The sequence below is a fragment of the Manis javanica genome, chromosome 13 (genome assembly GCF_040802235.1).
Source record: "Manis javanica isolate MJ-LG chromosome 13, MJ_LKY, whole genome shotgun sequence".
NCBI lineage: Eukaryota > Metazoa > Chordata > Mammalia > Pholidota > Manidae > Manis > Manis javanica.
This window is the reverse complement of record NC_133168.1, coordinates 85,533,901-85,559,030: the sequence shown is the minus strand read 5'-3', so window position 1 is coordinate 85,559,030 and position 25,130 is coordinate 85,533,901. Positions and strand designations below refer to the sequence as shown.

At 48.3% G+C, this 25,130-nt stretch overlaps 1 protein-coding gene across 9 annotated transcripts; it reads left to right on the top strand.

Annotated features, from left to right (window-relative positions):
- ZNF333 (zinc finger protein 333) lies at nucleotides 1–18,948 on the top strand. 9 transcript variants are annotated; one of them, XM_017655186.3, is made up of 10 exons: nucleotides 1–616; nucleotides 3,958–4,093; nucleotides 5,640–5,722; nucleotides 6,992–7,108; nucleotides 8,219–8,297; nucleotides 12,750–12,838; nucleotides 13,471–13,597; nucleotides 13,996–14,091; nucleotides 14,633–14,709; nucleotides 15,192–18,948. In XM_017655186.3, the coding sequence occupies exons 2-10, from the start codon at nucleotides 3,976–3,978 to the stop codon at nucleotides 16,287–16,289; spliced, it is 1,884 nt and encodes a 627-aa protein (XP_017510675.3). In that variant the 5' UTR covers nucleotides 1–616; nucleotides 3,958–3,975; the 3' UTR covers nucleotides 16,290–18,948. The 9 variants fall into 9 exon arrangements, with proteins under 9 accessions (XP_017510675.3, XP_017510676.2, XP_036874724.1 ...); XM_073220047.1 differs by having other exon boundaries at nucleotides 278–294; XM_037018825.2 differs by having other exon boundaries at nucleotides 280–298.
- Nucleotides 18,949–25,130: the final 6,182 nt, after the last annotated feature.

The following is a 25,130-nucleotide window of genomic DNA, read 5'->3' as shown; positions in this document are numbered from 1 at the left end:
CCCCACCTCCGACACTCTCGCCGGGTCAGCACGGTGCGCCCGACCCCGGAGCCTAACCTTGTCCCCACGGGAGGGAAGCTAGAATTCTTCCTCCGAGACTGGATAAGAAGGAGTTAAAATATCCGCCGCTGCGTGAAGCGCCTCCGGTTCCCGCGAGCCGGAGCCACGGCCACTTCCGCTCCCAGCGGCCCCGAAACCGGACGTGGAGGCGCGCGCCGGCGGCAGCGGCGGCGGCGGCTGGCGGCGGCTGTGCTGATCAGCGCTGGCGTGCTGCGGTGGGAGTGTCTGCTGCGGGTCTGTAGGTGCAGCTCGGCCCCTCCGGAGGGCGGGGAGGCTCGGCGGGCGCTGGGAGGAGCCGGAGGGCCCGGGACAGCCGCCGGCGCCGGGGTGCGCCCTTCTCGCAGCGGCCGTAGGGCCGGGACCCAGCCCGCACAGCTCGGCCTCTCAGCTGGACGCCCCACAACCGCCCCGACCGGTCCCTCGCCCTCCGGTACCCTCGTCCGGGCCGGCAGTACTGTCACCTCCCCGCTCCAGCCAGTCTTTCGCCCTCCCGTACCCATATCCGGGCGGATGGGACTGACACCCCCCGGCCCCGACCACGACCCCACGCGCTCAGGTACGCCCCCCACCCCGGCCCCAGCCGTGCACACAGGATCGTCATCCCAGCACGGGAAGGGAAATCGGGAAGTGCAGGCCGGGTCCCGCAGCTCAGGGGTGTGGTGACACCAGCTCGCCCCTACCCGTTCTCCCCTGATTTGTAGGGCCCTAGCCAGCTATCTCCCGTAGGCAAGATAAGTGTTAGTGACTCACGTTGTATTTCACAGGACATTTCATATTATCTAGCTCTGTAACTGGAGGGTTAGGGCAGAGTCTACATGTGCCAGTTGATTTGAATGGCTTGTCAAGTGAATTTAAGGAGTGAAATGTACCCTCTATAAAGGGATGACTTAGATGACGAGATTTGTTTTTGGTGGGTGAGGATTTGCAGTTCCTTAGCTTAGGACCTGTTAACTTTTCTTTACTTTTTCCTTTCTCTTTTCTTTTCCTCTCTCTTCCTTTTCTTCCCGTCATTGAAAAGAGCTTTTAATTTGTGGCTTTTACTTTGTATGTTTCATTTTCACCGGGACAGGGAGGGTGTCTGAAGAAAAGCCATTTCTCAATTACATCATGTCTTACCATCAAGGAAAAGTAAGACTATTCTGTTCTTTTCAGGAAGGCTCCAGCCATTACCTGAAGCCTTAATCACAAGGCTTAAAATATGGCAGTGCAGGAAAAAGATGGCATAGCTTTGTTGGTACTGGGAACTTAAATTGAGGTGGCCATAAATAGGATTTCTTTTTTTTTCTTTTAAATAAAGGTTAAAGCTCACTTCTTCTGAGAAATGAGGAAAAAAATAATTCTGGAGTAAAATTACACATCAGATTTCAATTTTATGAGTGAGCTGTGTTTGTCTTCAAAAGGAATATATGTCCACCATGTCTTTTTAGAAAGAATGAATGCTGCTTGTTTAAGAAATCTGAAATCTAGTGCGTAAACAGGCCTTTGAAGTCATTTTTATATGTGATTTTTTGTGGTATTATGCTGTTTTGTGTGTCTGGGTGTGCAGGCAGGTACCTTTGTAGGCCAGCTGTAGTGAACTCTTGGGGAGTGTTGATTGTTTGGCACATTTTCATTGGGGGGTGGCCTTGATGGAATGGGACCCATACAAGGGGGACATAGTACTAGCAAAACAGATAGTACTTGACCCTGCTGAGGTTTTACTCTAGCTGGGAGGATGGATTTTTAAGTGGATCACAAGGGTGACATGCAAGCATGGAACAGGAGACCTTGGGGAGAATGTCAGGAAAAACATCTTAAAAGGGACAAATGTGTCAACACAAAAGATCAGTTGTATGTAGCTTTACAAGGGGTCGGCTGTGGAGTAGGAGTGCGGAGGAGAGAGAATATTCTGATATACTGTGGGTAAAATCGCAATATTTCCGGAATTTCTTGCCTGGCCTTAGTGCATCTCCATATTGATAGGTTATTACAAGAGTCAGGGGAGTTGAAGGCATATCTGGGCTGGAGAGGTTGGGTTGGGTCCCTTCTTGCAGCCAGGTCATGAGAGACATGGGCAAGCAGAACTTATAAGCAAGAATGGGTTTCTCCCACATTATTTCTCCCTTTGACTGATTTTGGCTTCAAAGGTTATTTGTCCTAGGCTGCCGCTACCCCCACCCCTCAAGTTACATGCACAATGCCTCAGACAGGCTAAGTGTGGTGTGTTCCAGGAGCTGAAAAAGTTGGAAAGCTCAAAGAGTTCAGAATGGATTAGCCAGTTTGGAGAAGGCAGGACCCTGAAGGTCATGGTAAACTTTGGGCCTTATTTTAAGGCCACTGGGAAGCTGCTGAATCACAGTTTTCAGTAGGGGAGTGGCATGATTTTGATTGTGGTTTAGCTAGAGCACCAGTTTCTGGATTGAGCATAGAGTTTAGGATGGACAAGAATGAATGCAGAGGAGCTTGAATAAGTTCAGGATGTAGATGATGGCAGCTGGGGCTTGATGACTGTGCAATTGGAAAAGGAATGTTGGAAGGCGTATAGGAGGTAGAATGGAAGGAGTTTGGTGATTTATGTATTCTCCTGCATGGCATAGAGCAGGGGTTGGCAAAGTGTGGTTGGCAAAGTGTGCCTCGTGGGCCAAATCAGACCCAATTCTGGTTTCCATAAGTAATGTTTTATCGGAACACACTTGTTTACGTGTTGTCTGTTGCTGTTTTTGTGCTGTAACAATAAAGAGTTGCTGCAGAGGCCGTATTGCTTACAAATCCTAAGATATTCACTATCTGGCCTTTTACAGAAAAAGTTTCGCAAACGCTAGTGTATAAACTACTTAGTATGCGTCAGTGCTGTGCCAGTGGCAGAATTTGCAGTCCTGAAAAGAGTGGACACAGAGCTGTACTTGGAGAGTTTACGTTGTAGCTGGAGAGGCAAGATTGTCTAAACAAATAAATATAAAAATCACAACTCGTTAAGGGTGATGGAAGAAAAGTAGAAGGTGTTTTGATTGGCTGCCCTGCTGGAGGCCCACGACAGTGGAATTACCTGGACCAGAGCCCTGCTTGGTCCTCTGCTTCCTGCCTCGCTCTTTCATTGCAGGGAGGACACCTTCTGAGACTGTGAACCCTGGTGCTGGTGTCATGGTGAAGGGATTGGAGGAGTCGGGATGGTTGTGGGGGGTAATTATGTACTCTGGGCCCTGTCCCTTCTCTCCTGGCCACCCCAACAGAGGAAGAGAAGGAGGGGGGGAAATGTAGAATATTTTCTATCCTCCCCCAGGGGACCCATGACCTCTTTCAGTTCATGACCTCCAGAGGGAACTGGTTTGGGAGGAGGGTCCCCACGGAGACCCCTGGAACCTAATTCTGGAGTCTGACTGCATATCAGGGCTCATTTAGTAAGAACCTGCATGCTGTTGTAGGAATCAGTCACTCTGGAGGATGTGGCAGTGGGGCTCATCCAGGAGTGAGCATTGCTGCACGGCACGTGGAGGAGCCCGTGCAGATACATGATCTTGGACAACTGCAAGACCCTGGCCCCCAGGGGGAAGGCTGGCACCAGGCCCACCCTCCCTGGACACGGGTGCCAGATGCTTCCTAAGTGCCCGCTCGTGGGCCTTTGAAAGATTCAGGGTGGCCTTCGTGGGGTTTCCCAGTTACTGGCTTCTGCAGGGTGCCAGCTTCATCTGTAAAGTTGTGCTGACTTTATTCTGTCCGTAGGATCTGCATGAGTTTGGTGGAGCTTGGCCCAGGCTTCAGGGGCTGAGAGCACGTTAGCCCTGTGGGCAGATAGGAGGGTGCTTGAGAGAGCTTCATGCGTTCATTAGAAATTGCTTCCCGTGGTGCATGACCAGCATGGGGCTGAAGCCTGCTAGTGGCAGCTGGGTGGGCCAGAGCCAAGTTTGTTTTCTTCTGCAGGTCCTCCTCCCTGGGCATATGTGTCTGTGCCCAGGTACAGGGACGTCCCCATGCATACCCAGTCTGGCCTCCCAGGCGGGGTCAAGAGAAGAGCTGAGGGTGACAGAAGGAGGGGTACCCTGTGCCCCGTGTGTGGGTGAGTGCAGGGCAGTGCGCTGGGTTGCACAGGCCTGGAGCCTACGAAAGGCCCTGTGTTTGGAGGGGAAACAAGGCTGTTTGGGGTGAGCTTTCTCAAGTGAATTCCTTCAGCCTGCCTTCTGTTTTCACTCTCTAGCTCTCCACTCATACTTTATATCTTTGGGCTCAGGAAAAGATCTGTTCCAATCTCTCTTTTTTAAAAATCCAGATATTTATATACCGTAAAACTCACCCTTTTAAAGGTGAACACAATTCAGTGGTTTTTAGTCTATTCACTCACCACCTCCATCTAGTTCCAGAACATTTCCTCACCCCAGAGGAAACCTGTCCCCATTAGCTGACACTCCCCATCTCCCTCTCCCAGCCCCTGGCAACTAGGAACCTGCTTTCTGTCTCTGGATTTGCCTGTTCTGGACACTTCGTAGAAATGAAATCATACAACATGTGGCCTTTGTGTCTGGCTTTCACTTAGCATAATGTCAGGGTTCATCCACGTGCCATGCCAGGGCTTCGTTCCTTTTTATAGCTGGGTAATACTGCACTGAGTCTGGATGGGCCACATTTTGCTTAACAGTTCACCTGTTGATGGACATTTGGGTTGCTTCCACTTTTGGCTATTGTGAATAATGCTGCTATGAACATTCACAAGATTTTTATGTGGACATGTTTTCAGTTCTCCTGGGTTTATATTTAGGAGTGGAGTTGCTGGGTCATTTATGTAGCTTTTTGAGGAACTGCCAAAGTGCTTTCTCGAACAGGCGCACCATTTTACATTCCCACCAGCAGTGGATGAGGGTTCTGATGTTGCCACCTTTTACCCACAGTTACTGTCCAATTGCTGTTTAAATTGAACATTTGTCTGTCTATTTCTTGTCTACTTGCTTCTTACATGTTTCTCTGATAACACTCACTCTCTGGCAACATCAGTCTTCAATCCCTGGAGCCTCTTTGGCCAAGAGATGGCCTCTTGTGTTCCCCTGGTCCTATCATTGCCGAATCCCACACACAGCCCGCTGGAGAGTCTTCCTTTGCTCACTAATGCCTCTTGACTTTCAGTATCACCCCAAGTTTAGGGTTGATACTTTAAAAAAAAGCATGGTATATGTTTATGCACATATATATGTGCATATATATACATATGTCTAGTATGTATGTTTATGTGGATGTATACAGTTGACCCTTGAACAACATGGATCTGAACACAGATGCTTTTCAACAAATTATGTTGGAAAATTGGAGATATGCAACAATTTGAAAAAACATTTTCTTTTCTCTGACTTTATTGTGAGATTATGGTATATAATACACAAAATGCAAAATATGTGTTAATCAACTTTATGTTATCAGTAAGGCTTCTGGTCAATGGTAGGCTATTCTGGTTAAGTTTTTAGGGAGTCAGGAGTTACACGTGGATTTCCCACAGCATGGGGTGGCGGGGTGTCAGTGCCCCTAGCTCCTCCATTGAAGTTCAAGGGTCACCTATATGGTCAATATCATACTTCTGTTTCTGAAAGATGTTAATTTTTTTCTTCATTTCATTTTAGACTGGGAATCTCAACTTAAACTCAAAGCATCTACCCCTGCGCAGGATATTTTGGAGGAAAATTCATCCTATAATACGCATGTGGTAAGATTTGTTGGGGATCGTCCCTTGTTCCCTCTCATAGAAGCAGTAAGGAATTCCTGAGTTGGAGATGCTCACCAGAGCCAGGGATCCATTTGGGGCATTTCCTTAGGACATTGCCACAGTGTCTGAAGGGAGTGTCTATGACTCATAAATTTGGGCAGGCTCCTCCTGTTGCCCAAGACTCTTTCTTCCTAGAAGCTTTGCCCAAGTTAACATTTCCATCAGTGTGACTCAGACGTCAATGTGTACAGTATGATTTACTCCTCGACAGTCTTCAGGAATGTTACCTATTTCGAGAAGTCCCATGGAAGTTGCGAATTGAGAAAGCCTCATGGTGAAGCCTGCAATGTCCTGGAAGGACTCGATCTGTCTAAACAAGGTGCATCTCTGAAAATGCTGGCAGCGTGCCTCCTTAGCTGTGGCACGGATGTGGGCGAGCTTTCCGTCATCACCCGTCCCCGTCCAGGAGCAAACTCCACCTGGGGAGAAGGCTCCCACAATTTAGCTGTGGTGGGAATGGCTTCTGGGGGAACTATAACCTGGACCTGAACAAGAGAACCTGCAAGACGGCAGGGGCCATCCTGATTGCCAAGAATGTGGGAAAGTTGTTGGGGGTCCCTCACCTCTTAGGAGACAAATTGAGACTCCCCACTAGGAAGAATCCCTTTTCAAAACGTGGAAACGACTTCAGAACCAGTAGGAACATTACAGTATATAATACACATGGAGCCCCGCTGTCCCCACTTTGGTCCTGAGTTCTTGCCTCCGCAAAGCATGGGAGCTTCCAAGGTGTGGGTTCCTGTTCTTGCAGATTTCGAAGGTTAGGGTTTGGATGGAGGGACAGATAGAGCCCAGCTTTGCCCCAGGCTAGGCCTGTTGGTCCCAGAGCCAATGAGGTCTCTGGGCTTCCTCATTCTGCACCCCAGCACCTGTGTCCTAGATAGTGTTGGCCTCAGAGCATCAGATGCTAGCCCAGTAGATGTAACTAAACATCTCACCATGCCTCTGAGGGCTGGTGGCCTAATTTCCAGCCAGGGTCCCCTGCAGCCAGAAACGGGTCAGGTTCATCTTTGAAGGTATCAGTCCTGGGATACCTTCATTGGTGGCTGGCACCCACAGTGGAGTAGGGGGAGTTGCTAGGTCTGAAACAGCCAGACCTGTGTACCCCACCTTTTGATGGCATGCCCTCAAAACCAACGGTTTTGCAGGGCGGAAACAGTCTTAAGTGCTGCCTCTACCCTGCTCAGCACCCTCTATGCCTTTCCCTAGGGGCTGGGGCTGGACCTGAAGATGCAGAGCAGGCCCAAGATGGGAGAGAGGGGTACACCTTTATTTCCTGAGGCCCAGCCAGCTCTCCAGGAGTCGCCTTGGTCTTCTGGATGCACAGTAAGCCTGGGAGGTGGTTCGCTATGAGGGCTGCAGCCCCAGCCAGGAAGGCATGGGGTTTGGGAGTTCTGTGAACAGGGAGGCAAGAGGGGAGGGAGAATCTAGGGCCAGCTGTTAGGAACTGGGAACCTGCAGGAGGCCTAGGCTTAGCTCCTGGTAGAAACTGCCAACAGGCCCAAGCATCTCTGAGTTGAAGGTGACTGTGCCCAGGTGGTGGCAGGCCCAGAGCCGTCCTGGGGGAGGGGCTAGCACTCAGGCTGGGGCCTGCCTTTCTTCCTCCAGGGCATCAGAAAGCCTATAGGAATGAGCAGGTCCTAGGGCCCAAGGGCTTTCTGTAGAGTGTCCAGGCTGGGACTGAGCTCTTGCTTAAGGGCCATGTGCTTCCCTGTTGTGATGGAGAGAGTATCAGAGAAGGCCACTTTAAGGTGGACTTTGAGCCGTGCTCTGAGGGCAGGGGGCCTCCTCCCACCTGCCCCTGCCCATCAGCTGCCCCTGCCTGTCACCTGCCACGCTTACTTCCCATCTCCCATCAAGTCCTATGAGTTCGTCCTCAATATATGACCTACCTCTGACCACTCCTCCTCTCCCTGTTGTCCCCACAGTGCTTAGAGCCACCATTAGGTCCTGGGCCCCCAGGAATTGCTCCTGACAGGCTCCTGTTTCCACTGGACCCCACCCTGGACACAAGGTCAGAAATGCAAGTTAGCAGCTACCAGCAGAGGAGAGTTGAAATCCTTTTTCCTACAACAGGGCTTCCACTGGGGAGTTAATTTCCTAACCACCCCCATTCACACTGTCCACCTCTACCCCATCTCTCCAGGCCTCAGCCTGCTGGCCAGCCGTTGCCTCTGCTCTGGCTGCTGGAGGCTGTTCAGAGGGTGCCTCTACCACCCAGGCCTCTTCCCTCCATCCTGTGTTGGAGTTGAAATTCTCTATGGTGACTAGCTCTCAATTTAAGAACTGGGCTAATCTGGACAAGGCAAATGGCACGCCCCTTTCCTCAGATTATCCCCGTAGCATGGCCAGTCACACAAGTGCAGCCAGGGTAAACAGCTGTGTGTGGATCCCGTTGGCTGTGTGGCTCTAATTTGTTCCTGTCACTCTGTGCAGGGGCTGAAGGCAGCTGTGCAGATTCGGAGGCCCGTACCTGTGCGGGGCCTCCCCGACCCGTGGACAGTTGGGCAGTCTGGTGAGTGAGTGCTGGATGGTACCGCCCCCGAGGGCCTCTCTTTCCTGTGTTGAATCTTGGGTCCCGTTTTCCTTTCCTCTGACTGCAGGCGTTGCCCCGCGTCATATGGAGAGAGCGCATACAGCCATCTCCTACTGCCTATGTATTCCAGGGGAAAGGTCCTTTCTGAGGATCATGGGCTGGGACTCCATTTTTTTTTTTTTTTTTTCATCTCTGATCTTTCTGTAAAAAAAAAGAACAGCCCCACTCAGATATCAGAAAGAACAGCTCTCATCCTGGGCAAGGTTAAATTCTTCACAGGAATGTTGATGCTGAAGATTGCAATTGCATTGACTATAAATAGTGTATATTTTAATTGAGATTTTAAAAAGTGATTAAAATAATTTTTCATTTTAAACATTCCTTATGTCACTTAACCATTTAAAGAAATCTCAGTTAAAACAAGTCTTATCTCCTGAGAAGCTGGGGGAAAAGTTAATTCTGGAGGACAAATAACATCTTAGTTTTCATTACAAGGCATCTGTTTTCCTTCCATCTTGGCCTCCCAGTAAGAACAATAAACTTTGTTTCTTAACAACATCATCCAGTCTTGCATTTGGAATCTGTGTTGTATCATCGACGGGAACCACTTCTTAGGTTATGCCGTGAGGTGCTCTTCTGTCTGTTTTTGGTAAGCCTTCTGGGTAAGGCGCTGATGGAATACTCTGGACCTCAGTCCTGAGCGCTCCAGTCTGCCGTCTTGTGGTGGAGGGAGGCAGCGGGGCATAGACCGGGGGTGGTCCGTCCCTGGCGGTGAGTGTGGAGTAGGCGTGGCAGGTGTCCCAAGACCACTCCCAGGTTTGGTGATTCGCCAGGAGGGCTCAGAACTCAGCACAGCGTACTCATGGCCATGAAGTATTACAGGCAGGGCCTGCCCAGCAAAGCCACTGGCTCACAAGGGGACAGGGGACGGCTGGAGGAATCCAGGCATGCACTTCCAGAGGCCTCCTCCTGGGGAGTCACATGGGACACGCTTAATTACCCCACCATTAAATGGTGACAGCACATGTGGAATGTGGTCCCCCGTGGAGGCTCATGAGACTCAGCAGCCAGGGTTTTCACTCAGGGCTGATCACCTGGCCACTGTTTGCCCAGCATGTACTTAAATTCCAGACTCCCAGATGGATAATAGACATTCAGCATGAACACATCATTCACATGAATGTTTTAAACAGAGCGAGCTCCTCTTACTGGTTAGGGTGGTAGGAACCCTCCTGAAATGCCAGCCCCCAGCCAGGAGCCAGCCTTGCCCCCAGGCCTTGCTGAGAGCAATCAGGCCTGCTGTGTTGACTCTCTTCTACACGGTTGGAAGGTGTGAACTGATCTAAGACACGTGCAGGAGGCTGGCTGAGCTAACGGGTAGGCCGTGCAAGCGTTCCCTTGCCAGAGCCCCTGGAGCATTCGTGTGCCAGGCACAGTGTGGGGAGTGGTGTAGTGAAAACAAAAAGGGTCCAGGGCTGGTCTGAAGCTTCCCACCCAGTGAGGGTGACAGAAAACAGTCACCTCATGGGGCAAGTAACTATCTGGTTCCAAATAGGTAGGGCCGTGACGAAAGACTGAGCACCCTTTTAGAGAAAAGAAGTCTTTAGGGAGGAGAGACCTTCCAGGTGAGCAACATTTAAGTGTCCAAAAGGGAGGGGCCATGTGGCATAAGCCACAGCAGGGACAGCGCAGGAGAAAGGGGTGGTGGGCGGGGCTGGTGGCAGGGGGGTGTCCATGTAGAGGCGTCAGTACTGATTTAAAAAAACTAATTATTGGGGGTCTTCAGAGTGTCGGGAGGGGTGGGATTTCTCATCCGAGGCAGGGATCTCACTTCCGAGATAGAGACACTGTAACGATAGGCTTTGAGAAGGCCATGAGCATAGATTTTTTTTGGCGGAGGGAGGTTGGGGGCATGCAACTATCGAAATGTGTTCAGTTCTGAGGCCACAAGTCTGACCTTCTGCAGGGGTTGGCAGGGCCACGCCTCCTGTGACATGGGTAGGGGAGGATCCTCACTGGCTCCCCTCCTGGGTTCCGGTGGCAGCTGCTGGCAGTCCTTGGTGGTCCTTGGCTTGTGCCGCGTCATTCCAGTCTCTGGCTGCATTGTCCCTGTTTCTGAGTCCCTCCTCTTCCTAGGACACCAGTCATACTGGGCTACTCCACTGTAACTTCTTTTAGTTATAGCTGCAAAAACTCTTATTTCTGAGGAAGGTCACATTCTGAGGTACCAGGGCTAGACTTCGTGATTTTGGGGGACACCATTTAACCTATAAAAGTCTACCCTCTGCCCCCTGCCATTCTTGTCCTTCCCATAATACTGACACCCCCAAAGTTTAACCTTTCCAGTATCAGCTCAAAGTCCCCAAATCATCTAAGTCTTATCAACTCAAAAAGTCCTTAAACTCATAAATTGTCTAAATTAGGTGTGGGTGAGACATGGGGTGTGTGTGGTCCATCCCAGGAACAAAATTCCTCCCCGTGTGTGAACCTGTGAAACCAGAAAACAAGTTCTCTGCTTCCCTAATACAATGGCGGGCCAGGTACAGGACAGACATTCCCTCTGCCAAAGAGACAGAAAATAGAGGGGTCATGGGTCCCAGGCAAGTTCAAGGCCTGAGAAGGATCCTCTGTGGCTGGAAGCTCCATTCTTTGCCTGCTGGGAGAGCAGCTCTGCTTCAAGCTCCTTTTGGATACTTTCTTCATGGCCCCCAAGCAGACGGGTGGGGACACTGGGGCTGAGGGTTTGGGTATATGGGTCTGGAGTTCTGCTGAGTCAGCCAGGGGGTTTGGGTCCTGTCAGGTACAGCTGGAAATTGATGCCCAGAGCTAGCGTGTGATGGACAAGGGCCTTGTACAGGAGGCCGAGGGGGTAGGGGCATGCTCACTGAAGCCTAGGCTTCACCGTGGAGGGCCTGGATGACCAAACACCTCAACTGGATTCCCACCGTGGATGGAGGTCACTGTGAGGCTAGCGAGGTGCCTGCCCTTGGAGTGATGGTGATAGGAAGTGGGTGGGAGGCTAGGAGGATTGATTGCCTGTGGTGGGGAACAAATTGAGTAGCAAAGCAGAGGATTATGGTTTGAATTGTGGCACCCAAAAAAGTTAATGTTGAATTCCTAATGCCGGTACCTGTGAATGTGACCTTACTTTGAAAGAGAGCCTTTGCAGCTGCCATCACGATGAGGTCACAAGGGGTAGGCCCTCCTCCGGTAGGACTGGTGACATGTGAAGGCTGGGACACATGGAAGCAGACAGCCATGTGATGACGGAGGCAAAGTTGGCAGGACACTGCTGCAAGCAGAAGAACTCCAGGATTCCGGACAGTCACCACCAGGAAGGGGCAGGAGGGATTCCACCCAGAGTCTCAGAGGGAGCATAGCCTTGCTGACACCTTGACCTTGGACTTCAGGCCTCCAGAACTGAGAGAGAATCCATTATCTATTCAGACCCTCAGTTTGTGGTACTTTGTTACAGCAGGCCCAGATGAATACAGAGGGCCTGGGATTGGATGTGGTTCAGTTTTTTTTTTAATCATGCATTTTATTTTATTTTTATTTTTATTATGTGTATTTCTTTTTGGGTTCAGGTTTAATGACTGAGGGAAAAGGTCCTGTCAAGGGAGGTGAGGGTTCAGGGAGACAAGGGATTGTCCGCAGTCACTTGCTCACCTGGAATGGATGAAGGGGTGCTGTGGGTTTGAAGGCAAGGCAGCAAAGGATGTTTCCTTCTTGCAGGCAGCCTCATGGGTTGGGGGCAGTTTTCTCTGTGCCCAACTTGTGGTAAGTCCTGGGGTGCTACTGGCCCTGCTGAGGAAGGGGCTGAGCAGCCTGGGAGGAAAAGCTGACGAGCTGAGTCAAGGGGTAGTAGTGGGTGGTGGGGGGCACATGGAAATTTCAGAGTCTGTTGGTGAATTGAGATGGTGGCTCCACAGATTCGGAATGGAGAAAATGTGTGTGTATGTTTGTCTCTGTATTTCTCTTTTTTTGACATCCTTTTACTGAAGTATAGTTGATACACAATATTGGTTTCAAGTATACAACCTAGTGATTGACAGTTATATACATTATTAAATCCTCATCCCTACTGTAGTTACTCTCAACATAGAAAGATGTTACAGAATTGACTATATTCTCTACATTCTCTGTGCTGTACTTTTGTCCCTGTGTCTGTGTATTTTTGTTTGTGTCCTTGTCTGTGTGTGCATGTGTGCTTGTCTGTGTGTGCATGTGCATGTTTTTTGTGTTTGTGTGTGTGTGTGAGTCTATGCACGCATGTGTACTTGTGTTTGCCTAAGCAGGAGTGTGTGCATGCAAGTGTGTGCATGTCTCTGTGTCAATGCCTGTGTCCCCCTGAGTATGTGCACATGTGGTCACCCACAATCAGAGTGGGCAGCCCTGGGTCCTAGGCCTCATGGCACCCCTCTTCTGCAGCTCTGCCTGCTTGGAACTCCACCTGGCTCCAGGAGGAGAGCACAGAGGCAGTAGCCATGGTTCCTGGGGTGCTGCCCACCTGCCTGCAGGTAAGTAAGAAGTCCCTATTGCTTTTGGTTCTTGCTTAGTCCCCTTGTCCTCTTCCCCTGGCTTGGAGCTTCTTGACCCCACAGGGCTGGTCTCCAGGCATGGGGCTTCTTGTAGTGCTGGGGAACAGCCCCGCAACAGTGGCACCCCCTCATTCAGCCCTTCCTCAGGCTGTTGAGTGTCTTGTTCTGTTGTGTGTCAGAAGGGAAGACAGTGAGATATGGGCTGTCCTTGTCTCATTGTCTTCACTGTCTCCCAGAGCAAACAGTTATCATTGCCGAACATTTCTGTCTTGCTGCACCATGCTCAGGTCTGCCAGACCCTGAGCTGGAGGGGCTGGAGGGGAGTAAAGCTGCTGGGGTCTGCTGACTAGCTGTCAGTAGCTAAGCCCTGTCACCAAGCCATGTCCTTTGATGCCATACCTCAGGATGCTGTCACTTAGAGGGGAAGGTAGATAGGGAAGAGTTATAGTTCTGAGGCTTGAGCTGAAGGGCAGATTCTGGGAGGCCTCAGAACCCCATCTAAAAATCCTCTGCAAGGGGTCTCCCATCCCCAGGTCTGCCAGCCCCCCACCATCCTCTTGAGTATTGGCAGGGGCAGCCCCTGGCTGAGCTGGGATGGGCGTTTGTTTTAGGAGCCAGTCACCTTTGCAGATGTGGTTGTGTTGTTTACCCAAGAAGAATGGATGTTTCTAGACTCTGCCCAGAGGAGACTGTATCAAGATGTGATGCTAGACAACTACAGGAACCTGGTCTCTGTGGGTAAGGCCGGCCTTGTCACTTCATCCACCTACTCTCTTGACAACTGTGGGCTCCTAGAACTGTGCTGGTTTGGGAAACTAAAAGGTGAAAAGACAGACAAATCCTGCTCTCACCCCATTTATAGTCTAGTGGCTTCCCCATGGAAATGATCTCGGCTGCTTCTGGGCTTCCCAAGTGCGTCCCTGAGTCAGGTCTTGGGTTTTGGGGGCCAGAGATTCCCAGTGTCTCTTGAGGCCCAGGGAGGAAGCCGGCACTCTGGTTCCTGAGAGAAAGAGTACCACGTCCAGCAGAACTCAGGCCCTCTGAGTCTGTTGCTCCCGTCCCCAGCACCCCTGAAGATGGCCTCCGGCTTCATGGCAAGCATAGTGCTCACACCCTGCATCTGTTCCCACAAACAGGCGATCAACTAGGCAAACCCAGTGTGTTTTTCCATTTGGAGCAAAGGAAAGAGCTGTGGACTGCCGCGGGAGGAACCTTTCCAGGAGCCCATCCAGGTGAGCACCAGGCAGATGGGGGGAACACTAGCTCTGATCGGTAAGAGGAGTATTATATCTGGAAATTGATGGTAAGGGAGACATGTTCAATGCCGCTGATGGAGAAGCTTGAGCTTTAGTGAATTCCACCTTCTTTCCTTTTTCCCTCCCTTTTTATCTCTACTACTTTGGTTTCGTAGCGCGATCTGTTCTCTTCACATTTAGCTTTTCTATGTATATGTTTTATCCAGTTCCTCCCCACTGTACATTCTTGCTAATAATGGTCTCTCAACCTCAGTCCCAACCTGCATAGAATCCTTTCCCAGTAAATGATCTGCTATTTCCATCCCTTGATCCTGTGATTATGAAGTTCCTCACACAGCTGAATGCTTTAAAATTTTCCTTTACTCTTTGGCACACTCCTCCTGTTCACAATTTCTTCTCATATTTAGGCCCAGTTTTTAAAGAAGAAATCCACATGTGCCTTGCTTATGATTTTGGTCAATTTGACCCCAGTTTCCTTCTCTATGATCTGAAATTATTCCCTCCTAATTCATTTCAGAACCTCAACTTCAACCCCAGGAGCCAGTTCCTAACCAGGGTATTTTTGTGGAGAGTCCATCCATTGGCATGAAAAGGGTAAGGTAACACCAGGATTATTCTTGATCCTGTGTATGAAAAGTCTTGGGTTGGTATAGTTTAGAAAGACAGCATAAAGCCTAGAGTGAGATTCAAAGTAAGTGGTGCTCACTCAGGAAAAAGCAGTTTCTTGGGAGAGAGACTGTGAATGTCATGAATTGGGAGAAACTCAAGAAACTCAAGACATATGTCTTTTGAGTCCCCACAAGCAACCATTTTCATAAATGTAAGCAGATACCAAGTGTTTGAAACTTAATTTAGCCTTAAAAACTTCAGAAAATGCCTGAATATAAGAAGCCCTGTGAAAGTAATAAGAAAGAGCTCTTTGTGGCAGGGTGTCTACTTGACAAAACTCTGGGTGGAAATGGTATAGACCCACTAAAGCTTCGGCTGTAAAAATGCCTTTTTCCTACACACAGCTCACTTGGGGAGACTATGAATATAATAAAGCCTTTGGTCTTCAAATTTTCCTCACTTAACAGGAGAAACCTCAGACTGGGGAAAAACTCTACAAATATAGTGAACTCAGGAAACCCTTTGACAACACCAAGCCACTTTTTCACTATCAGAGAATTCATGCTGGTGAAGACCCCTATGGATACGAAGAGAATAGAAAACTCTTCTTCCAGACCTCTCACCTAATCATGCCCAAGAAAATCCATAGCAGTGATAAAACCTACATGTGTAACAAATGTGAAAAGTCCTTCCAGTACAGCTCAAACCTCATCAGGCATGAGAAGACTCACACTGCAGAGAAATGCTTTGAATGTCAAGAATGCCAGCAAGCCTTCAAGTATTCCTCAAATCTGCGGCGGCACATGCGAACTCACACTGGAGAGAAACCTTTTGAATGTACTCAGTGTGGGAAAACCTTCACGAGGAACTTTAACCTGATTTTGCACCAGAGGAACCACACGGGTGAGAAGCCCTACCAGTGTGAGGATTGTGGGAAAGCTTTTAATCAGTCGTCCTCTCTGAGGAGTCATGTGAGGACTCACACAGGAGAGAAGCCCTTTGACTGCAGTCAGTGTGGGAAAGCCTTCAGGGAACACTCGTCGCTGAAGACACACCTGAGGACTCACACCAGAGAGAAACCCTACGAGTGTAACCAGTGTGGGAAGCCCTTCCGGACGAGCACCCACCTGAAGGTACACAAGAGGATACACACAGGGGAGAAGCTTTATGAATGCGCTACCTGTGGGCAGGTCCTAAGCCGTCTCTCAACCCTCAAGAGTCACATGCGAACTCACACTGGAGAGAAGCCCTATGCGTGCCAGGAATGTGGGCGGGCCTTTAGTGAGCCTTCCTCCCTCAGAAAACACTCGAGGATTCATACCGGCAAGAAGCCCTACGTGTGTCAGGAATGTGGGCGAGCCTTTGGTCAGTCTTCACACCTCACCGTACATATGCGAACCCACACTGCGGGGAAGCCCTATGAATGTAATGAGTGTGAGAAAGCCTTCAGGCACAGTTATTCACTTACTGTGCATAAAAGGATTCATGCCAGGAGAGAAAATGTTAGGAATGGTGCCCTTCCTTTATCATTATCTCATCAATACAGTGGGCCCCTTGCTGATTAACTTCCAAGTTGTAAAAATAAAACATGCGGGCCTATAATCATCTCTTGTAGTACTCCTTTAGCTACATCATGTTTTAATGTATAATGTTTCATTTTGGTTGTATGAGTTTTCATTATACTTATTCTTTGACCCATGGGTTATTTGTAACTAGATTTTTAAAAAAAACTATGTGGATATATTTTTATGGAGGTATAATTACTTATAGTGAAATGCATAAATCTTAGGTGTACAGTTGGGTGAGTTTGACTGATATGTACTTATGCCTATGTAAGCAAAACCTCATTTCTATCATTCTGGAAGGTTCCTGCAAGTCTAAGTTTTTTTTTCCCATTGCCTGTTGTTGGTTTCTAATTTAATTACCTTGTGAGCAGAGTTTGTGGTCTTTATGTTAATAAATCTTAGGTATTTGTTGAGATTTGTTTTTAGGTCCAGTATGTCATATCCTGCTAGTTGACTATCAAAATACCCTTTCTTCCTTACAAAAGAGCCTAGGTTTTCTGTTCAGATTGGTAATGTGTACTATTAAAAACCTCCATCTCCCAGTCCTTGCAGCCAGGGAGGCCATGTTCCCCAATCCTGGTCATTATAAGTAGAATTCATTGGGTGGTGTGAATCCTGAAAAAGATGATACAAAAGAACATTCATCCAGCTCCCTGCATTCAGATTGCCTTTTGTCAAAGATGTCGGTGGTTGAGCAGCCATCCTGTGACCAAGAGGGTAAAAACTATAGGCTAAAGAGAGTGTGGCCAGAAATTACAACCATCCTGCTTCCCCAGTTGGTATCTTTGTGTCGTTGTACCAGCCCTGGAGTGTATTTCTGCACATCCTGTTACATAAAAAAGATGTACTTCTTCCTAGCACATGGCCTTTTTTGTTGGGAGAAGGAGAAGGCAGGGATGATCTACTTAATATATGGTCAGTTTTTATAAGTGCTTCATGGGTGGTTGAAATCAATGCATTGTATTTTATGTATGTCCACTAGATCAAGTTGTATTTATGTTTGAAAATCTTATACACATCTGTAAGTATTGATCTCTGTCTTAGTTCAGGCTGCTATAACAGAAATACCAAAGACTGGGTGGCTTATAAACCACAGAAATTTAGTTCTCACAGTTCTGGAGGCTGGAAGTCCAGATCTAGGTGCTGGCAGATTTGATGTCAGGTGAGACCCCTTCATGGTTCATAGATGCCTCTCTTACTGTGTCCTCACGTGTCAGAAAGGGAGCAGGAGAGCTCTCGGGGTTTCTTTTATGAGGGCACCAATCCCTTTCATCAGGGCCCCACTCCCACGACCTCATCACTTCCCAAAGGCCCCACTTCCTGATACCATCACTTTGGGGGTAAGGCTTCAGCATGTGAATTCCGGGGGACACATATTCAGCCCACAGCATGCTTTGATCTGCGACATACTGAGGGAGCTAGCTACATTAAACTCTCCCACATGATTGTGGATTGCTGAATAAATCTTGTAACAATTTTTTAATTTTTATATTTTGAAACAATGGAATTAAGTGAAAAGATTTGACATTTTAAATGTTTCTAGAAAATTGTTCTTTTTATTCTTTGGCCATCTTTTTTCCTAGTGATGACTATTCAGCCATTCATCATCATAACAGCAAATAATTATTTAAAGCCTTCTCTATTAGATAGTAGCTACTACTGTAAAGGTTGCATCTTTTAAGTTATTTAGTTCCCACTGTGACCCTTTGAGGTAGATGCTATTATTATTCCCAATTAACAGATAAGGAGACTGTTGAGGTGACTTAACCAAGTTCATGCAGATGGTAAGTGACAGAATCTGGTTCTAAGATACATGCTCCCTCCACTGTGTTTCAACCCAGGACCTATTCTCCATTAAAAATTAAAAAAAAAAAAGAAATATAGTTGATATACAACCTTATATTGGTTTTAGATGTACAGTCTAGTGATTTGACGATCATATACATTGGTAAATGCTCACCATAAGTGTAGTTACCATCTGTCACCATACAAAGATATTACGATATTACTGCCTTCATACCCTATGCTGTACTTTTCATCCCCATGACTTGCTTATTTTGTATTTGGAAGTTCGCTCCTCTTTATCCTCTTCACCTATTTCACCCATGCCCCCCCCCTTGCCCTATGGCAACTGCCAGTCCGCTCTGGGTTTGAGTCTGTTTCTGTTTTTGTTCACTTGTTCTGTCTGTTCCCCATTTTATTTGTTGCCACAGGATCCTGTTTTTGTGTTTTCAATTCTTTTATGGGAAGTATAACTTACGTGAAAGTTTGTCAGTCTTAGTGCACACCTTGGTGAATTTTAGGTATGTCTATACCACCCATGTCAAGGTATAAAATATTTTATCTCCCCAGAAGGTTTCCTTGGGCCCTACCTCAGTCAGGAAGTCCCACCCCCAGAGGTAACCAGTATTCTGACTTCTATCACCATAAATTTATTTGTCTTCATCACAGAAATGGAACCACACAGTATGTTCTCTTGTATCTGTTTTTCTCGGTAAGGTATCATGAGATTTATCTTTGTCGCAGTATCTTCTTTCAAAAAATTGCTGTGTAATAGTCCATTTTTTGGATACACCACAATTTAAAAATTCCATTCTGATCAGGGAAATTTGGGTGCTTCCCAGGTTTTGCTATTATAAATAAAGCCATGGTGAATGTTTTTGAGCAAGTTACTGTGAATTTCTTTTGTATAAACCTCAAATCCTCCTTCGAATTGCTGGGTCACTGGGTAGGCATATTTTTAGCTTTCACAGATATTGCCAGTTTTCTACAATGGTTGAGACAGTTTATATTTCCATCATCAATGAGTGTAAGTTTCATTTACTTCACATCCTGACAATACATGCCAATGTCAGTCTATTTAACATTTGCTAAATTAGTTGGTAAGAGGTTTCTCGTGTCTTAATTTGCCTTTTTTGGTGAATAATGTGGTAGGTTGTTGCCACAATAATTTCTCTCATTTTTCTATGTGTAGCTCTTTTGTCAGTCTATTTAACATTTGCTAAATTAGTTGGTAAGAGGTTTCTCGTGTCTTAATTTGCTTTTTTTGGTGAATAATGTGGTAGGTTGTTGCCACAATAATTTCTCTCATTTTTCTATGTGTAGCTCTTTTCAATGTGACTTTGCTATTCCTATCAAGAGGTGAGTTAATTTCTCTTCCCCTTGAAGATAAGCATGATCACATGACTTTTGTTGCCAAGTGGATCATTGTCAAACATGACAGTAGCAGAGGATTGAAAAACTACAGGCCCTCCTGTAGCTGTGGTTAGATTCTCGAGAGCCAAGTGCGAAGAAGCCTGGACCAGCCTAAAATGAGAGAGCTCATGAACAGAGGGATCGTCAGGACCAAGTGCTGGGCATGTGGGTGAGTCCATCTTAGATCATCTCATCCCAAGCAAGCCACTAAGTGACTGAAGCTGCATGAGTGACTGAATCAGAAGAACTTCCCAGCTGAGTTCAGCTGAAATTGCTGGCTCATAGAATTGTGAGCACATAAGAGATGGGGTGCTGCCGTAACAAAAACTTAAGATGTGTCATTGACTTTGGAACTTGGCAGTAATAAAGCATCTGAAAGGGGGTGGAGAAAGTGGCTGTACACATGGTGAGGAAATTGTTACTAGAGATCAGAAATAGGCTATATGATTGTGTCCTAGGGGAACCATTGGCAAAAATGTCCTTTGTTGTAACTTGGAAGATAGAATGTGTATTTGGTGCACTTGCAGATTTGGCAGAGGAGGGAGGCTTGCTTCCTTCTCTGGTTCTGTCCCCAGTCTTCCTCATGAGTGGCTGGTGGGGGTCTGAGAAGAGCCCACAGGTGCATGAGGATGCCCCTTGTGTCTGAGCCTTCCAGATTCTCTACCCTCACCTCTCTCTCTATCCTCTACCAGCCCCCGGTGTGTCTGACGGCACTGTCTTCCTCCAAAGTTACAGGCGAGCAAGTGCTCCTGTCCATCTTTTTTTCCCTAGCTTTCTGTCTTGTTAGTTGCCCGTGGCATCAGCTCTCTGAGGGATTCGAGAAAGTTACGTTTTTGTCAATTATGCAGCCTTTTCTTCTTGCTAAGGTTGGCAGCAATGCCTACCAGTTTTCTACATCCAAGTGGAAGTCAGAAATTTTTACTTCCTACATTACAGGGCTTTTGAGAATTGTTTACTAGGGTGTTCTCTTCCTCTTTCCTGTAAGTTCTCTGAGATCAGAGACCACACGGAGCTTGTTCAGAGTGACTTCTGTTAGGCTCAGCACTGTCCTGTGCATAATAGGCATTCAATGTTTGTTAAGTCTGTACACGTTCACGTCAGGACAAACATGAGGCTGCAGGTTCCTGCGGGCTGCCTCTTCTCATCCACATAGAGTGAAAACCACTAAGTCCAAAAATCACCACCACCCAGCAGTCTCAGAGTGAAGAGAGTACAATGCCTGGCATTCGTGGGGACTTTAATAATAGTTCCTAGGCCCCTGCGTCAGCCTGAGGCTGTACTCTTACACTCTGCAGCAGGATAAAAAGGAGTGAATGTGAGGATCAAAGGTTATCTTAGAAGACCAGTCCACCAGTCAAAACTTCTAGGGACACCTTAGGTGAGCATACTGGAAGGCCAGCAATGGGTTTCAGCGCCTGACAAGTTCACTATGGATTCAATGAGACAAAAACATGACAATGGAATGTTCTTGGGGTGAAAGGATTTATACCCAACTTTATTTCCATGGCGGCAGGTCAGTCACTAGAATTCTATCCACTCAGAGCGAGTCAGCACGCAGCAGGCCGGTCTCTGTATCTGGGCCCCTCTACCCCTGCAGCCGCCTCAGTCTCTATCCTTCGTGCTGCCACCACTCTAGCCTCTGCTCTGCTCTCCAGCAGCCGTGCTACCGTGTTGCCCGGAGCACTGGGTGGAGCTCTTTCTATAGAGTCAATAGCAATGTATTGCCCACGTGTGTAGTGTGCTAGCCAGCCAGGGCCAGGTGAGAATCCTGCCATAAGAACCTTCACTTTATCCACATTCCACCCCTTCAGGATTCTCGTCTCTCAGTTTAGGTGCCCTCAATCTTCTGCAGTGTTTCCTGTGTGAGGAAGCTGGAACATTGTAACCAAATTCCATAATAACAACAGAGGCTATGACAGTGTACAAATAACAAAAATAACAAATTATAATAACCCTCAAGCCTAAGGAGACCCATTGCCACCAAGTGGTCATCCTGGCTGTATTCAAACCGGTCCTACTCAGATGAGTCAACCACAAGGACCATGGGTGGGCCTTACAATACCCACCTTCTCCAGCCTCTCCAGCAGAAAGTCTTGCAGACACACAGGCCGATCTTGTTGCTTTGTCTTTTGTCTCTGCTTCCTCGTCCTCAGTGGCTGGAACTGCTGCTTCAGTCTCAGATGTTGCCATGGCTTCAGTAAGACTCTGACTTTCCATCCAGTCTCTGTCTGCTCCTGCCTTTCTCAAATCAACCCACATCTGGGTCCTCGTGACCTTCGCGGGGCCCTTCGAGGAGCAGACCGTATTTCCTTCTGTGCTTTCATTGCTTGAGCCTGAGGATAGGAGCAGAGCACAGAGCGCTCCACTGCCTGGGGAGGGGCTGCACCCCTCCTGGAGGAACCTGCCATTGCCGAGTCTTCATTTTCTTTTGGGCTTTCCACCAATTTTCAACCGGGTGGGGTTTCAACTGAGGAGAGGCTGATGCCTCCAGCACTGGCAGGGCCTCCACCCCCGCCTGTTCATCAAACCTCCTCTCCTTCATTTCTGGGGCTGATGGCTCCCCTACATCCTTCACCTGCCCCACGGCACCTGGCAGCCCACGGCACCTGGCAGCCTGCACTCTCGGGCTGCTTCCCCATGGCCCACAACATCCTTTACCATTTCCACAGCACCGTGTAGTGACGCCATTTCAATCACAAACACATTTTTTACCTCCTCAGTGGCACCTCACAACCCGTGTTCTCATGCTGCCTCTTCTCGTGCTTCCTGCAGGAGGACATCTTCCTCCCTGATGGCCTTTCTCGGTGCTGTGAGAACAAAACTCCCCACCATTCCCGCCACCTCACAGGCCCTGTTTCTCTAAGGAACTCCCTATTTTGCTGAGGGCCAACTTGACTGCCTCGGATGTTGCCTCCAGCCCTTCCCAGTCTTGGGGTGGGGCCTGGTGCTCTAGGAGGCCAGCCACATCAGACCACATGTCCACTGGGGGACACTCGAGGGTCTCCCTGTCATAGGTGCAGCCCGCGGAAACACTCCTCCCAGGAGGGCAGCCTGTTTTGTTCCTCTGTCAACAATGAATCCTGCTGACTACACCAGTTGTCTTCCCAGTGGGTTTCAGCACCGAACAATTTCACTGTGGATTCAGGGAGACTGAAAAATGACAACAAAACATTTGTGGGGTGAAAGCATTTATATCCAACTTTATTCCCACAGTGGCAGGTCAATCACTAGACTCCCATCCAATCAGAGCAAGTCTGCATGCAGCAAGCCAATCTCTGCTTCTGGGGCCCTCTACCCCCTGCAAGCCATCTCAGTCTCTGTCTTTGGCAGTGCCACCACTCCAGTCTCTGCTCTCCTGCAGCCTTGCAACCCTGCAGCCATGCAGCAGCCGTGCCACCGTAATGCCCAGAGCACTGGGCGGAGCTCTTTTTATAGAGGCAACAATAACATATTCCCCACACGTGTGTAGTGAGCTAGCTGACCATGGCCAGGTGAGAATTCTGGCCATAGGAACCTTCACTTTATCCACAGACAGGCACCAGATGGTCACCAATGTTAGAATTTTAGGTAATGTTTGAGGTCCCCTTTTTGCTATTATATTTATTCCATTTATTTTTTGTAATGAAAACACAAAACTGCTGATCAGAAAAAGCCATTGGTTGATCTGTTACTAGGTTTGATGAAGCCACCTAAATACCTTCTTCATTAGCTGAAGCCAGAGATCTTGATGCCAGTGCCCTGAAGTGGATGGCATAGAGGAGTGGGGCAAGAGGGCCTCAGGCAGCAAACGTGTGCATCACAGGGGTTTTTATACTAGGTCTCTGGTGCCAGGAAAAGACAACAGCCCTGTATCTCAAGTCCTGCACTTCCCACAATGGGGTATCACCAGAAGGTGTCCTTCGCTGGAAAAATGGTGGGTAGCTGGACCAGTGTGTCCCAAGCTTTGCCTCCTGGTCTCTTGCAGTCCTCTGGGCACCTGACCACTTTTAATTTACATTTTTCGGTCCCTCCTGCCTCCTATTGCCCTGACTTTCCAAAACACCAGATGCTGGGCCTACAGGCTGGCCATCAGGGATGTCCAGACTCTAGGAATCCCAATCCATGGCTACTGAAGCTCTGCTCTCTGGACCCCTGAATCCCTGGGGTTGAAAGATTCCAGTGTAGGAGAATCCCAGTCCCTGGCAATATTCCAGCTGTCTCCAGGTGTTAGGAACCTGGACCTGTGGACTTCCGGTTCTGGGTCCAGATTCCAGGATGTCTGGCCTTGGGGCTCCAGAGATAGCTGGCTTCTGGTTTGGGGAGTTGTGGAGAAAGTGAAGGTTCCTGTGGCCAGGATTCTCGCTTGGTCCTGGTCGGCTTGCTCACTATCCACGTGTGGGCAATACATTGTTATTGACTCTATATAAAGAGCTCCGCCCAGTGCTCTGGGCTGTATGGCTGCAGGGCTGCAGGAGAGCAGAGACTAGGCCAAGCACAGAGACCGAGACGGCTGCAGCGCAGAGAGGCCCAGAGGCGGAGACCGGCTTGCTGCATGCAGACTCGCTCGGAGTGGATGGGATTCTACTGATTGACCTGCCACCGTGGGAATAAAGTTGGCTATAAACCCTTTCACCCCATTGGGTTCCATGGTCATTTTTCGGTCTCGTCGGATCCATCTAGAACTTGTCTGGTGCTGAAACCCCACTGGCAAGACAGGAATCCAGCAATTTCATCACTCCTCAGAAGTTGGCAAATGGAGGCTGTGCTTCTACACGGTCCCATGACAGCCCTATCAGTGAATGTGGGCTGTGGGTGATGCTCTCATGAGTGACCCAGTTTGGGCAGCTAGGCAGAGAGAGAAGCCCTTCTTTCTTTGGCATCTGAATGTTTGATTTCTGTGGAGGAATGGCCTTGTTTGGGGAGTTTCCGAATTGAGGCGGGTGCCTTGTCCCTAGAGTCTTGTTCCCAGAATTCATGGAGGATTCTGGGTTGTGCCGACCTCCAACTTAACCTCCTCCCAGACACACACTTCCCACAGATCCAGAACTGCCAAACATCCGTCCCCTGATGAAGAGTCTTTGGTGGATCCTTATTGCTCTCAGGATAAAGTTCAAATTCCCTAGCCCTGCTGAGAAGAATTGTAGTCATGTGATTTCAATTACTTATTTGGAAGAACATCCATCTCTGAGATGCCCCCTCCTCTCATTCCTCAGTGCACAGTGGCTGTTGCCTATCCCATCCCTCAGATTTCATCTTTTAAATACTGCCATAAGCTCACATTTTATGACCATCTTCTGTGTGTTGCCGGGCACTGAGCTAGGCTCTCTTTCCGAATTTTTTTTCTTGGCATCCACTCTGGTTATACTAATTAAACAAGAACAATTGAGTAGAAAGAGCACTGGCTTTTCCAGTAAGGAGCCCAGAACCTGATTTTTGGCCCTGCCAATTACTAGTTTTGTGATCTCAGACAAGTTTCCTCATTGAGTGGTCAGTAGATTGATGCTCATTTTACAGAGTTGTAAGAATCTGTTAGTGAGCTGTCAGAAACTTCCTTTTGGGGGCACAACCACATCCTTTGCTTAGGTTTCCTTATCAATAGGAAACCTAAACCACCATCAAGTAGGCTGGCTGTACAGTCACTGGTAATGCCAAGATCAAAAAACAGAA

What these genes read in the sequence shown, in the direction of transcription:
- ZNF333 (XM_017655186.3), top strand. Translation starts at nt 3,976, where the DNA reads ATGTGTCTGTGCCCAGGTACAGGGACGTCCCCATGCATACCCAGTCTG. An exon ending in CATCCTATAATACGCATGTG is followed by an intron (nt 5,723 to 6,991) that starts GTAAGATTTGTT and finishes GCCTTTCCCTAG; the next exon opens with GGGCTGGGGCTGGACCTGAA. An exon ending in CTTGGTCTTCTGGATGCACA is followed by an intron (nt 7,109 to 8,218) that starts GTAAGCCTGGGA and finishes CACTCTGTGCAG; the next exon opens with GGGCTGAAGGCAGCTGTGCA.